Source organism: Leptinotarsa decemlineata, unplaced genomic scaffold (assembly GCF_025532065.1).
Source record: "Leptinotarsa decemlineata unplaced genomic scaffold, Ldec_3_MD MMD2_tig00000008_RagTag_RagTag, whole genome shotgun sequence".
NCBI lineage: Eukaryota > Metazoa > Arthropoda > Insecta > Coleoptera > Chrysomelidae > Leptinotarsa > Leptinotarsa decemlineata.
This window is the reverse complement of record NW_027412537.1, coordinates 7,041,162-7,056,532: the sequence shown is the minus strand read 5'-3', so window position 1 is coordinate 7,056,532 and position 15,371 is coordinate 7,041,162. Positions and strand designations below refer to the sequence as shown.

Below are 15,371 nucleotides of genomic sequence, written 5' to 3'. Positions count from 1 at the left end.
AAATCTTTCGAAAGCAAGCAGTCTTCGCCCGTAAAACTCAACTATTACCTCTTCCAAAACAAATATTTTCCTACATTTCATGTAAACTATATAACGGTCTGCTCTTGAAGCACATGCATTTCTCAATTATAAACTTCGAAACCGATTGACTGTTCCAAGCCGGATAGCCCTAGTGACTGAGGCCATTGAATCGAAAAGAAGAAGAAGATGTTGCAAGACTGTCCTTTTTTAGATTTGGCCTCTCGTACCTATAGTGATTTGTTTTTTTCATAACACTTTTTGTTCATTTATGCGTGTATCTATTTATCTACGGACATAATTATGAAATTCATTACCTTGTAATTATGTATTGAAGTGACACTTTATTGTGGCATTTCACTGGACAGTTTCTAAAACCGCCTCACTTGTTATCTTATACAACAGCTTCCTCAAGCGTTTTCATGAAAACTGCCCAGTAGAAATCTCACGATAAGGTGTCGCTTGGATAAATTATGGATTTTTATAAAGCATCAGCCGATTCCATCACATATTGAAATTATGTTATAATGTCAATCATTAAATTGGTTATTATTACTTCTGGTACAAAATATTTTGAAACTTTTTTTATTGGCTAAGCTGAAAAACTGGTAAAAACTGATGCTTCGTCATTCCATTCACTTGTTGACGAATAAAGTTGATAAATCATCACTAATATTATTAGTATTTGAATGTTCGTCACCATGTTTTCCTTGAGTTCGTCGTTCGAATTATCAAACCCAGATGTCGCCTTTACCGTAGTCGTCCCGCATACATCTATCACGAGTAAATGATTCTCCATGTTTCACCAATAGTTGGCGGTTCTGATCTTCAGCAGTACAAACAATGAAAATATCAATATCCAAACGAACTCCAGTCAATAAAGCCCAGAAATGATAATACTTCGTTTTATTCACAAAAACACAATTTCTTTCACAAAACTTTCAAAAACTTACCCGATAATAGAGTGCGTCGACATTATAAAGTCCGATTCGTTCGCCGCATGAGGGTTCGTCCTGAACAATTTCGATTTCGTCTGTATCTGGACGAATCTCTCCGGTCCGACTTGCAGCTTAAAAATATGGCTGGTCGACTGTCCCGTGCTGAGAGTCTCTCTCAAATGCACATTCACTTTCTGCACTTCCGATGGCGGCACCACCTCGCGCAATCCTCTGTTTTTCAGTTCTTTTTTAATGTACTGAGCTATCGAGTCCGACACCCCGGAGGTGTCCACGCAAATGATCTTACCCGACGTGTCTAGCTTGGTGGTGAATTGTTCGATGCTGCACGTGGCCTTGTCCCGGTGCGATATCCTAGAGGCAACGCACAGCAAACACGGGCCACTATCACTACCGTCCTCTTCGGAAACAGACAGATGGTCCCTCAGCTGAGTGCTGGATATATGCATCAGCTCGTAGCGGCTGACTCGTTGCTGTTTCTCTTCGACTGTTTCGTCCAGGTCGTCCGGAGGTTTTACCAGGAGCCTGATGTCGATCGATTTCGATTTGTTAGATATCGACTGCTCGTTACCCCAGTCTATCGTCATAGGCAGCAGGTTGGAGTGGAATTTTGCGTGGTCGCCGAGGTGAATGAAGTTATATATGCTCTCTCCAAGGACATCTTCCCTAGAAAACTTGATGTAGTTGGACACGTTTTCGGTAACGTGCTCGATCTGTAATATAAAAAAGTAACACCTTATATATGTGATAGATAGAGTTGCGTATTATTAGTATTATTATTATTATAATTCATACATCCTACTCGTGGGACCCTGTGAACCCCTAAGTAACCAAAAAATTCAACCCTGAGCCTACGAGGTAGATGAACGTGACTAAACGACTCTAACTATCCTTGATGTAATATCAGATCAAAAGCCAATGTCTTTTCAGTTCTCAAACTCCTGATCCTGTTTACAAAGCTAGGAAAAAAGCCAGGAAGCGACTTATCACCTCTTAGGATATCTTATGAAACTGCCGTGCACCAAAGTCTTGAGAAACAGAATCTGCATCAGCAGAGGAAACGAAACTTCCCCTGATCATTTCAGCAAACGCTGACGCTGAAACGATAATACATCTAAACTAGAAGCGAACACTGCTGAATTTAATGTGTCGACGGGTATAGCTGACTCACTGATAGACTCATATGGGAAGGTTGTTGCGGTCATCAATAATATCACCTTGAACACCAGGCAATTTCAAAATTGACAGATCAACTGGAATGTATATGCTATTTTGACTACCATAGAAGATATTCCAGAACATGGTCCAAAAGTACGATTCCAAAGCTGCGAAGAGCACCTGGAGAGAGTTGGTTGATAACCTACTTCCTAGTTTACACATTTGTGATGCTCATGTACCTGTAAGTGGTATCGCAGACTGAACGCCAATCAGGTACTCACTAGGTTGAGAAAAATGTACCTTGGTCTGTCAATGTTGCAGTAGAGACTATTCTTCTCCTGGAAACAGAGCACATAGTCTGTGGCTGTCCCGCCGTGGACCGAATTACTTTTGTCAGCTGACCTGTATGATCAATCAGTAAATAAACTAATAGGCTTCGTTGAAGAACAAGATGTTTGAATAGGAGTGAGCCACAATAGACCTTCTCGGGTTGCAGTGAAGGGTCGAATAGACCAATTCACTTTGGTGGTATCCTCCCATGAAAGGTTAAAGGAAAGTAACACATAAATTTATTATTAGCTAAGTAAACACTTGATAGATACAGTTTTAATCGTCTCCTGATAATGATAAGTTTGTTAGAGACAGTGTTCTAATTTTTGTTTGCAGCAATAGTGTTTTCATTAGATTAGCTGAATGAACAATATTTTTAAAAATTCTCGAAACAGATCGATTTTTTACTTGAATGTACCAGCCTCCGAGTGATGATCGGTCACAAATGGACTCTTTAAATGGAACACCTTATTTGTTTTATAATTTCCAGAGTTAAGTTGCGTCAAATTATTACAATTCATGTAGAATGGACGCAATAAAAATGAATGAAGACATTACATCATAACACTACGTTTATAATGTTAAAAACAAACAAAAAAATCCCAGTAAATGTTCAAAAGGGTCTTCACTAAAGTCAACGCCATCTACCCATTTATTGACATTTGTTTATTGACAGATGTTCATTAGATATTTTGTTTTTTTTCGCAGTCAAGCAAATCAATAGATACGAAGTTATTTCAATTTATTTTCCTTCATCAGAGAGATAGAGAGACAGAGGAATTGATTTTAGACATGAATAAATAAAAATAACACAAAAAAAAAGAAACCGCAAGCTATTTTTTAGATTTTTCCAGCCTTTTAGACAGGCTGGAATCGCCGGTAAAAGTGTAGAACCGAACCGACTACAGATTTCTAGAAAAGACCGTTACCGATATAAGCTCGGCTTCCCGACCTAAGAGGGCAGTTCAGGAAGTGAACCGAGCGGCTAAATAAGAAATTCAAATAGTGGAAGAAAATTAGGCGTTAGTTGCTAAGTGTTGTAAATAAATAAGTTGGTGATTAGTGAAATATTGTTGGAAATAAATTTGTTAAGACAGTTAATTCATTCATTTGTCACAGAATTATTTTACAGTTCCAGTAATTTCACGCCCTACTATTTTCGATATCAATCAATTTGAATGTATATCTAGAGAACGACGTTCTGGATTATTTGCATTATTCTTTATAATTTTAACATCATTATTGCTATAAATTGTAATCTGAATTATAAAACTTGTCATGCATACAATAGAGCAATTCATTTTTCTGAAAATTTTGCACTGACAAATAAATTCCTGGGAATGTATTTATAGAAGAATTACAAGGAAGAAGTTGATCAAGTAAATTGATAGGTGATCAAGTCAATCGACTCAAAAAGAGGAATTGAGTATCCAGACATGATTATTTCGAGTTTAGTCGAATAGTCTATTCAACGAAGACCAAAAAAAAGGGTCAAATCACCTGAATTTATAGTGTGGAAGCGAGAAATTGGTAAAGATGTAGGATGACCTGTCCTGAGGGGGATAGCATCCGAAAGTCCCCTAAGATGACAATGTGCGATGACTTTCGATAGTTACGAAACGAGCTTAGCAGAAGAGAATACAGTTCATCAAAATTTTCATGAACTTCAATATTCATCTGAACACGATGCTCACAATTTAAGACAAGATTTATCGACATACTTGCTAAAAAAATTGATGAAGGGAAAGAATCCTTGCTACTTGAGGAGATGTCCATAGTAGTGTGTGTCTTGGAGAAAGCACTTCTGTAGCCATTGCGGAGGATGTGGACTTGATAGTATTTTAGAGTGGCACCAACAGCCTGCCAAAACATCTCCTTCACGAAGTCAGACCGACTGAAAGTCGCCATCAAATGGTTCTCTGTTTGCAGTCATCGGAGGAGATTGTACAGTTCTTTCATGTGGTGAAGCCGAAGTCCGACTTGACCACTTTTTTCTAGCAGCCGCTTAACAGATACTTATAGATAATTCAGTGCTTAGCACTGAATACACAATAAAATGCCGCTTACTCAACATTCTGGAATGATGGTGATTTCAAACATTTTCATAAGAGTGGACGAGCAACCTCCTACTACCCACACAATAAATTTTTACCGTGGGAGAAGATAAAGTATTATTCCCCGTTACCATTGACGATCCTGTGCCCTGTGGCATTAGACAACATTTTCAACAAAATATTCTGCCTCTGAACCCACTGTGGCATACGGTGCGGCACCTGGAAGGCAGACACTGCTTGCTCGGTAGTCTGTAGTGTCTGCCTCGGAAGCTGCACTAATGATGCCTCTATCATCGACGACAGCGATGTAAATAAAATCCGACCTACTACAATAATCTAACCATTGATTGTTGGTTTATTACACTGAATTTATTTTTACTTTTTTCATATCTGTGAACACTTTGTGTAGAATTTTATTTAGATTTATTTAGTAAATGGCATTTTTTCGCTGGATGATGTAGTTTTCAAGTCATTTGCGAAAAATGTGAAAATAATCATGAAAAATGAGAGTTGAAACTTTCTATATTTTTGATCACTTTTATTTGTAACCATTACTGCAGTTTCGTCCTATAAATACATTATACATTAAAGTATAAGTATAAGTTTGAAAATGTCCTTATAGGAAGAAACTGCAGTAACGTGAGTTACAAATAAAAGTAGTAAAAACATAGAAAGTTTCCATTCTCATTTTTCATGATAATTTCCTACCAAGTAGTAACGGCTACATTCATCAATTTATTGAAAATAGTTTTTTTGGCGACCCACCTAAACTCCAAATCAAAGTAATTTGACATTCATTGACTGAACAAAAACTGGACAACAATTTGGTATCCTCATTGCATAACTTTCAGGGATGAGTAAATAGAACCAACAATATCAACATTACACTGAAGTTCACTTAGGAAAATCACCATTCACTTTTTCATTTACATTGCTCAGCTACATTTTCAATAACGTACAACACAAAACAACTGATGTAGTTCTGTTCTCTTAGCTTGACTCGACTGAGAAGTTGTTAATCAAATCCACCAAAGCTATGCTGAAAACATTTTTTTTTTTTGGTATTTCTCAATAATTTTAATAGAGTTGAAATAACATACTGATGAAACATGCGTCGAAAAAAGTTTTTTTTTAATTTCCACTTCCCGTACATATTTCACCAGCAAACGGAATCTTGATTTTTATTGCTGGTTATTTACCAAGAATCAGTAATATTTACTGATAAAAAGTGTAGCAACACAAGACAAACATGTATTATGCGAAACAATTGAAAGAAAATCACGACTCGGTAATCTAACTCACTATACTAACTTGATAAGTAGTATTAGGAAATATAATCAGATCTGGGAAGGGCCAAATGAATAGCATATTCATAAACGGATATGTATTTATACAGGGTAGCTCGCCAAAAATACTCCAGCAATGTTTATGTGATAATGAAAAAATATTTGAGCCATTTACTTTTCTTTTCCGGGGAATATATTTACACTTTAATTCCATCGCTGTAACATCAACCCCTTATAGTCTAATCAACAAGTTCAAAAACATGAAAAATAGAGATAAAGGTCCTAAAAATATGAAAGATAGCTCGTTGGATTCGGTATCACCTCTAGAAAAATGTTTCTGAAGGGTTTTGGTGCAACATTTTTCTAGAGGTGATTCCGAATCGAATATTTTTAGGACCTTTATCTCTATTTTTCATGTTTTTGAACTTGTTGATTAGACTATTAGCGTGTCGCCGAGCAATGGCATTTAAAACATATTATTGGAACTCGTATTGAGAAATAGGTGTGTGAGAAAACAATGTTTTGTTAAAAAGATCAGCAACACTTTATTCCAGTTCGAGGAATAAGTGTGACATAACTCATTGGAAACGTATGAATTCTCTGTTAGCAGTTTAATAAAAATGATTATATAATGGAAAACGCAATATAAATTCATGAATGAAACAAAGTTTTCGAAAAACGATTATGAATCGAATATAAATTTCTAAAAATACATTTTTCATCACCTATTGCCTGGAAAAACGATAAAACAACGTAGTAACAATGCATTCGTGTCCTCTATTCATTCTACATTAGAATTTTTCAGTGGACGTTCAGAAATGTCCATTCAAAATCAAATGCTTTGAATATTAATACTAGCAAGACGTCCCTCTACATACATAATGATGATTACCTAATTAGAGTTTGAACGTAAATTATGAAAGGATGATCACAAAGCTCTTTGTCATGGCTTCAATAACGAATTCAAAATAAGCGATACTCCCCTTAGTGTCGACTTTGTGAACTAATGGCAAATACATTGTATTTCTTAGCATTCATCAAAGAGTGTTTATTTTTGTCGCTGTTATATTAATTCTTCTAGTGAATTGAAGATTTTCACGATTTAAATATGAGACATTCAGAATAAAGTTCACACGTCCCACAATGTGACTTCTGGACAAAAATACTCGATGCTGTGACATCCATATTAATTTTTTTTGCAAAAAAAGTAAACACAAAGTTTACTTTCAGCCATTTTATATGATTTGAAAACCTTCAAACACGTTTCTCTTGGCACAAATTTGAAATACTCTAACCTTCTGAAACAACCTAAAATGAAAACTAATCTTTCGGCGTACAAATGGTATGCAAGCTCACATATACAGGGTGTTCCATCTCAGACGAGCCACCCCGTATATTTCTTATCCCATAGTGAGTGGAAAAATTTCCCGAAACACGTCGAATGATTTTGTTTGGGGGACATCTTTTGACGTATATTTTAGGCTTCAACGAGCAAATCAAATGTTCAAATTGTCCTCCATTGACTTCCATAAAATAATACAATCTTGACTGAAAACCGTCTCTGACATGGTTCAGCATAATTGGAGTTATTTGACGACACTCATTCACAATTCTTTGCCGTAGTTCGTCCAAATTTTCAGAGCGAGTCACAAAAATCTTGGACTTGAGATGTCCCAACAAGAAGAAGTCCAGAGGGTTCAGGTCAGGAGGTCGGGCAGGCCACTCCTTAGGACCTCTTCTTCCAATCCAACGACCGGGGTATTGCAAATTGAGGTATTGGCGAACTGGTGAGGCGTGGTGTGGAGGAGCTCCGTCTTGTTGAAAATGCAATTGTTGTTCAAGTAGTAGAGGATCGTTTTCTAATTGTTCAGTTACTAACGAATCAATCGCATTTTCCAGCATTTCAAGATAACGTTCGCCAGTTAAATTACCAGGAATAAACAGAGGTCCAATTAGGTGGTCTCCCAAAATTCCTACCCAAACGTTTTAGCTTTTCTGGATGTTGAGCGTGAGCTTCTCGAAATACATGAGGATTTGTATCGCTCCAAATTCTACAGTTATGTCGGTTAACCTCTCCATTAAGTAAAAAAGTGCATTTAAACAAGCAGATTTAATGTTTTTGATTGTAAGCATGATGATAACACAATTAAATTTTTCAAGAATGTAATTTTTTGACGATTGTTTGAGTTTGTAAAAACGACTTAATAAAAATGGACTTGTTGTACATTGTAAAATAACCAAATTATTCAAGGCGGCTCATTCAAGCTGCAAAATAGATTTTTGGCGAAAACGGTTCATCAAATTTACGTTTTTCATACACCGTTGGAAAGAGACTTCCAATACTTTTCAAATAAAGTATCACTCAACCCCTCTCCTCTATTCAAGTTTGAGGGGTTGAAAAGTCCCCTATTAGGGGGTTACTCGTTCAAGCCTAAAATATACGTCAAAAGATGTCCCCCAAACAAAATCATTCGACGTGTTAAGGGAAATTTTTCCATTCACTATGGGATAAGAAATATACGGGGTCTGAGATGAAACACCCTGTATAGTTAAGAAAACGAATTTTCACGTAATTATGATCTAAATCTGTATGGAAAAATAAAATAAAGTAAACGAAATGTTTCACCAAAAAAATGGCACAGTCGTTGCCAATATGCTTCTTCTGGACCTGAGAATCGAAACAGTGAATCCGATGGTAGTGTTTATAAAAAAGCTGTTACTAACCCCCAAGTAAATTTTCAGTTTTTTTTATACGACGACTTTCTTAATGCATTTATGATGTGTAACATCAGTTTATTTTTTAATTACTTAAATGCATAATGCACTAAATTCTCGATATGAAAATTTTGTGGAATGAATGCCACTTTGTATCGGGAATGTACCTTAAAATCAAACTTTTAGTTTCATAATGGAATTATCAGCATTTGATTTCGGATATACAGGGTGATTCAAAAGTACTTTGACAAACTTCAGGAGGTGATTCCTCACAATATTCTAATATGAATTGTCCAATTAAATAAATGTTCGGAAACGCTTCGTTTCCAAGATACAGGATGTTGAAGTTTTATTTTTATTTTGGTTTTTTTCAAATAACTTTTGAAATACTGAACTCAAACGAAACTTGGTAATAGGAGGTTTTTGAGGTGTCGAATTCGAACCTGATGTTCTTATTGCTCTTACTCGTAGGGGGCGCCACCTACACGTCTTTTTCTTTTTTGAAGATTCATAACTTTTTTGAGCGTACTTCTAGCACATTTTTCAGTAAAAAAATCGATTCCTATATCATATCTACGTAAATAAGCTACATTTGTTACTAGTCGCTGTAAGCAACTGTTTTCTAAATATTTGGACTTGAAAACTTCAAGTCGATTATTTGATAATCGATGCATGTTGAAGTTATTACCAATATTTTGCTTTTTTCACAAAAATGCTTTGGAAATGAATTTGACGTTTTACTCGTTTGAAGAGGTCATTACTGTTGGGTACGTTCTTTTATGACAACCTTAAGCGAAATAGTTATTTTTGTATCAAGGGTGCATAATCAGTATTTGTTTTAATAAAATTTGCAAGAAATGTCAACATTTCATTTCAGGAAATTTTGAATATGTAGAATAAACTAAAATTAACTAAACTAAATTGTATTCAAGTAAATTGTTGGAAGTGTCCACCTTCAGCGAAGATACAGGCAGTCAGTCGTCTAGTCATTGAATTTCGTACCCGTTCAAAAATTATTGGTGTGTTTCTTATTGTTTCACGACCGTCTACTATTCGGTTTCTAGATCTTCCTCGTTCACTACTGGAGTCTTATAAACTAGTGACTTCAAATGTCCCCAAAAATAAAAATCTATTGGGTTTAGATCTGGGGACCTTGGTGCCCACGCCTGGTTAGGTTCTTCTACACCCCTACCGATCCATCGATTTGGATAGACTGTGTTAAGGAATTCCCTGGCTACAACGCTGAAATGGGCCGGAGTCCCATCATGCATAAACCACATGCGGATACGAATTTCTAATGGTACATTCTGAAGTAGTCCCGGCAATTCATTTTCTGAAAAGTGTCTGTAAGTTGCGCCATTCAGTCGTAACGGAAGAAAGAAAGGACCTATCAAGTAATTATCAATTATTGCCGCCCATACATTTACAGAAAATTGATACTGATAATGCCTTTCACTAACTGCGTGCGGATTTTCGAGAGCCCAAACATGGTTGTTATGAAAGTTTGTGATAGCATTTCGGGAGAAGTTTGCCTAGTCCGTGAAGAGTACATATCTTAAATATTGAGGATTTCCAGCCAATTTTCTCAAAAACCATTGACACATAGTAATGCGTTGGGGAAAGTCTCGTGGCAAAAGAGCTTGTACCCTTTGAATATGGTATGGATAAAGCTGTTGATCGTTGATAATTTTCCAAACTGTGGAATGAGTAGAATTGACAGCTTCAGCAATTACTCTTGTGCTTGTTTCTGGATTCTCCTCGAGAGCGTTCAAAACAGTTTCTTCCAATTTTGGGGTTCGGACTGCTCGTGGTATTCCAATAAAATCAGCTGCCCTCTTAAAGCTACCTGTTTCTGCCAAACGACGGTGGAGACTAGCAAATGTTGGAGCTGAAGGCAGTACTCGATTAGGAAATCTCTCCTGGTAAATACGTCTTGCTTCGCGCGCATTGCCATCCGCAAGGCCATAAACGAAATGCATATCGGCTAAATGATCATTATTGTTTAAATAATCCATTTTTTCAAAATAAGTGTTTTCTACTTCTACTTACGGAAACTTCAACAAAACGTCTAACTGTCACAAAATATGTAATTACCAAAACTACTCACAAACGTCAAATTTATTTCCAAAGCATTCTTTGAAAAAAGCAAAATATTCGTAATAACTTCAACATGCATCGATTATCAAATAATCGACTTGAAGTTTTCAAGTCCAAATATTTAGAAAACGGTTGCTTACAGCGACTAGTAACAAGGGTAGCTCATTTACGTAGATATGATAGAGTAATCGATTTTTTTACGCCTTAAAATGTTATGAATCTTTAAAAAAGAAAAAGACGTGTAGGTGGCGCCCCCTACGAATAAGAGCATCAGGTTCGAATTCGACACCTCAAAAACCTCCTATTACCAAGTTTCGTTCAATTAAGTTCAGTATTTCGAAAGTTTTTTAAAAAAAACGAAATTAAAAAATAAAATTTCAACATCCTGTATCTTGGGAACGAAGCGTTTCCGGACATTTATTTATTCGGACAATTCATATTAGAATATTGTGAGGAATCACCTCCTGAAGTTTGTCAAAGTATTTTTGAATCACCCTGTACATATCTTGACTTGAATTTCTCCGCGGAATGTATATCTGCTCCTTTTGTCTCGCTTACTCACGGCAAGGCATCTGCTCTTCGATTGTACTTCTCAGATACGAAAATCAGTCTGTATAAAATACGCACCTTTCCTTCGCTGTTGACGACGAACAGAAATCCCTCGAGCGCCTCCAACAGCAAAGGGCCGTACACCTCGTTCGATAGGATCGTCGGTCTAGAAGAGCTGACCTCCCCCTGCTGCACGGGATCCGCCGCTTGGGAGGCACTTTCCTGCTGCTTGATGCTTCTGATCTGGTTGACCGCCTCTTGGAGAATCGCGCACTTGTCAGGCTTCACGGACAAGGAGCTCATGTCCGCGAAATTTGCCGAGATCAGTTCTGCCAATTCCTCGATGTAGACGTTTTCTTGCTCCCGGCGGCGTTTCTCGTTGTTGCATTTGTTGCTGGAACAAATACTTTCGGTCATATTGGAAAATTCTAGAACAAACTTTAACGCGTTTTATCGCGAATAGGAAATACTCGCACGAGCTGTGAGTACGACTAGTGTTCGTACACTACTGTTTTTTTGCGTGCATCATAGTCGACTGCATAAAGCAAAAACAGCAACATCAGCACGTTTCCATATACACAGTAGCTGAGAAACGACGATTAAACAGTCAACTATCGTATTACACAGCTCACGTGTGTTATAATATTTGATTAAATTCACGGTTACACAACATCATAAATAAAAAAACATGGAGGCGTTGAAAAAACAACTGCATGTTTGACTAATTTTTGCGAGAATTACTAGCATTACAGTTAACCGACGAAGACGTCAGATACTTAATATTAGGATTATATGTGCTGGTTTCATGTAAACTAACGTGTTCTATCAAATTACAAACAGGAAAAGTCGATGAACCTTCTACGCACATCTTGACAATGTAACAAACGCACGACTGATTTGAAATATGACCATTAAACTGCATTTTTTCTGACTTCTGTAGAGATTGTACCATTTTTCAATTATATTTTTTTTTATAAAGATGCACAAGCACTAGGAAAATGATCGTTATCCAAGTAGAATGTTTCTTAAAACAAAAGAGAGTTCAGAGTGTATCGAGTTGGTAGGATATGCCAGTACAGCGTATTTCTAACAAATACTCTTATTGGTGGATTCAAGAGGTCTGTGCGTCATAAGAAATGTTATACGTCTCAAAACAAGGCCTAGATGACAATCCATCTTTTTTCAACAATTTTCATATTACAAAAAAATCTAGTTGAAACTTACATTTCATAGTTTTTGTCTATACCCCCCCAGGGTGAATGTCCCTACAGTAACCTATAAAAACAGGAAGCTATTTCATTCATCTTTGGAGATTGAATTACTTTTTATCAAATACAGGGTGTAACTAAGTGTGTAAGTGTGTAAAACATTTGAGGAGGTGATTCCTCATCGAAAAAAAAATAGGATCTTTCATATAAAGAAACTTCATTGGAGCATCCCTTGTTAAGATACAGCCCCTTAAAGGGGGTACATAAAATTTGTATAACAATTTTTTTTCACAAGCACTAAAAAAGTTACAATATTAAAATTAACCTGACGTTTTGTAATACCAAAAATTTATTTGATTTACCCTATGGTTGTAAGGGGTGGAAAACGCATACCCGCACATGTAACTTTTTGTCGTATTATTTGTTTGCCATTTAAAAATTTATTTCCGATAGCCTGTTTCATTCTGAACAAAAAATGCCCCTTGGCTTTTTTGCCCAAAATAAACCAGTTCGCAGCAAAACATTATTTTACGAACAACTACAGAGATCTAGAGATCTAGTAGGTCGCTATTAGCGATAGTGACAATTAAATTGGTATGACGCTGTCAGTTTGTGAATTTTCGAAATTGAATTAATACTAATTGTGTGTTGTTCTGTTCTTAATTTGCTAATTTATTAATTCACTTGTTATTAAAATGGTATACACAAATGAGGAAATGGCTCATATGTATTACATTTACGGTCTGTCGCAGGGAAATGGGTTAGAAGCTTCTAGAAGATATGCTGAAATGTATCCTCAACGGCAGTATCATTCACATAGAATATTTGCTCGACTTCATCAACGATTACGAGAACATGGTTCATTCGACAAAAGAACGCAGGATTGTGGTCGCCATCGAGAAGTACGAACACTACAGCTTGAGGAAGCAGTACTTAATTTGATTCAAGAACAACCTACTACCAGTACGAGAAAGATTGCTTTCCAGGTAAATGTTGATCATATGACGGTATTTCGAATTTTAAAGGAATACCTCTCATATCCTTACCATCTGCAACGAGTACAGACACTGTTACCGCGAGACTTTCCGAACCGTCTTGAATTTTGCAATTGGATGCTGAAAATGATTAGAAGAAATTGTGACTTTCTGAAGACGATAGAATTCACAGAAGAATGTAGTTTTTCTCGGGACAAGATTAATTTTCATAATTACCACATATGAGCTGATGAAAACTCTCACGCTATTGTCGAAACTAACCATCAAGAACATTTTTCTCTTAACGTGTGGCTCGGAGTTATTGGGGATGATTTAATTGGGTCTCATTTTCTACCTCCTCGATTAAATGGTGAGGCATACGTTCAATTTTTAAGAGAAGTGCATCCAGTACTGCTGGAGGAAGTTTCTTTGAGAGTCAGAAGGGATATGTTTTTTATACATGATGGGGCTCCCTCCCATTTTAGTCAAGTAGCACGTCAGCATTTAACTGAAACATATGCAAATCAGTCGAGGAGTACCACAGAACTGGCCCGCTCGATCCCCGGATCTCAATCCTCTCGATTTCTCTATTTGGGGCCATTAACAGCATTTGGTTTGGTTTGGACTCAAGAAACCGCATCATTGATGCGTGCAGGGTAATTAGAGAGACTCCAGGAATATTTGAGCGAATACGTGGCTCAATGCGCCGACGTCTAGACGCATGCGTAATGTTTGAAGGTAAACATATTGAACATTTACTATGATTTCTACATGTTGTGTGTTTTGTTATTGATGAATTAGTTTTGTTCATTACCCTTTAATCGTTTAATGCAGATACTAACTACAAAATAACAATAAATCCAGTTCGCATTTATGATGATGTATCTCTGTAGTTGTTCTTAAAATAATTTTTTGCTGCGAACTGGTTTATTTTGGGCAAAAAACCCAAGAGACATTTTTGTTTAGTAATGAAACAGGTTATCGGAAATAAATGTTTAAATGGTAAACAAATAATAAGACAAAAAGTTACATTGGAAATAAATTTTAGGGGTTAAGTTTTCCACCCCTTACAACTATGGGTTAACCAAATGAATTACTTTTATGTAACCTCTTTAAGGGGCTGTATCTTAACACGGGATGCTCCAATTAAGTTTCTTTATATGAAAGATCCTATCTTTTTTTCAGTTACACCCTGTATATCACAAGTTGATTGAAAAAGTAACACTTATAGAACGAATTAGAATGTAAAACTACACATTAAAAACTACAATCAGTGTCGGATAGATCGAGGATATGTAGTATGTATAAGTTAGCTTTTGGTTCTTGTTCTAACTTCCATATTGTTCAAACGGGAAAAACTTTTTACGAAAGAAGAAGAGAACGCAGCAGCGGTTTATTGATAGGAACAATTCAAAAGTTATAACCAAAGTAGAATAATTTCAATTGTGACTATGAAAGAATATATTTTGGGGAGAAACGTAAAAAATCAATGGTTTAGAATACCTAGGTTCAGAAATGTAGAAACCCAGGTTGAAATGTCACTCAAGGTTTTTATTAGAATTTATTATCTTATGAACTAATGATCAATTGCGTTATTATTAAACAATTAGTGAAAGTAAATTTTTGAATTATTTTAGTTTAGCGTAAGTTATGCCTCATAAAATTACTGTATAAAGGAAACGTGTGTTCGTTTTGTAAACGGTTTATGTGAAGATCTCACAAAGTGTTGTTCAATATGTTCATTTATTATGGAGTATGGACAAGCACCCATAAAAAACAATATTATTTGCTACTTAAAATAAGAAACAATTTCGAGATATTTGGCGGAAAATTCAGCAGCTCGCCTTAAATGCGCAACTGGAAATTTGAAAAGAAATTAAAATTCACCAAGAAAATTAACGAACTGTTTAAGATGCTTACAAATCATAAAATCTTTCACTGCGAACATAGAAAATAAACAAGTCTGCCGTGAGAGTTTAAAGTTTTATTTGTTGTTTAGCGACTGTTGAAATATTTTTTATAGTCT

General features: G+C 36.1%; 1 protein-coding gene across 10 annotated transcripts in view; it reads right to left on the bottom strand.

Annotated features, from left to right (window-relative positions):
- tai (basic helix-loop-helix family member taiman) overlaps positions 1-15,371 on the bottom strand; it is a 503,475-nt gene that overhangs the window by 48,358 nt on the left and 439,746 nt on the right. For all 10 annotated transcript variants that reach the window (XM_074170929.1, XM_074170926.1, XM_074170931.1 and 7 more), the window contains 2 exons: positions 11,242-11,557; positions 972-1,687 (listed from right to left, as the gene is read on the bottom strand). In XM_074170929.1, the coding sequence (XP_074027030.1) occupies positions 972-1,687; positions 11,242-11,557 (1,032 nt within the window). The remainder of the gene's footprint in view (positions 1-971; positions 1,688-11,241; positions 11,558-15,371) is intronic.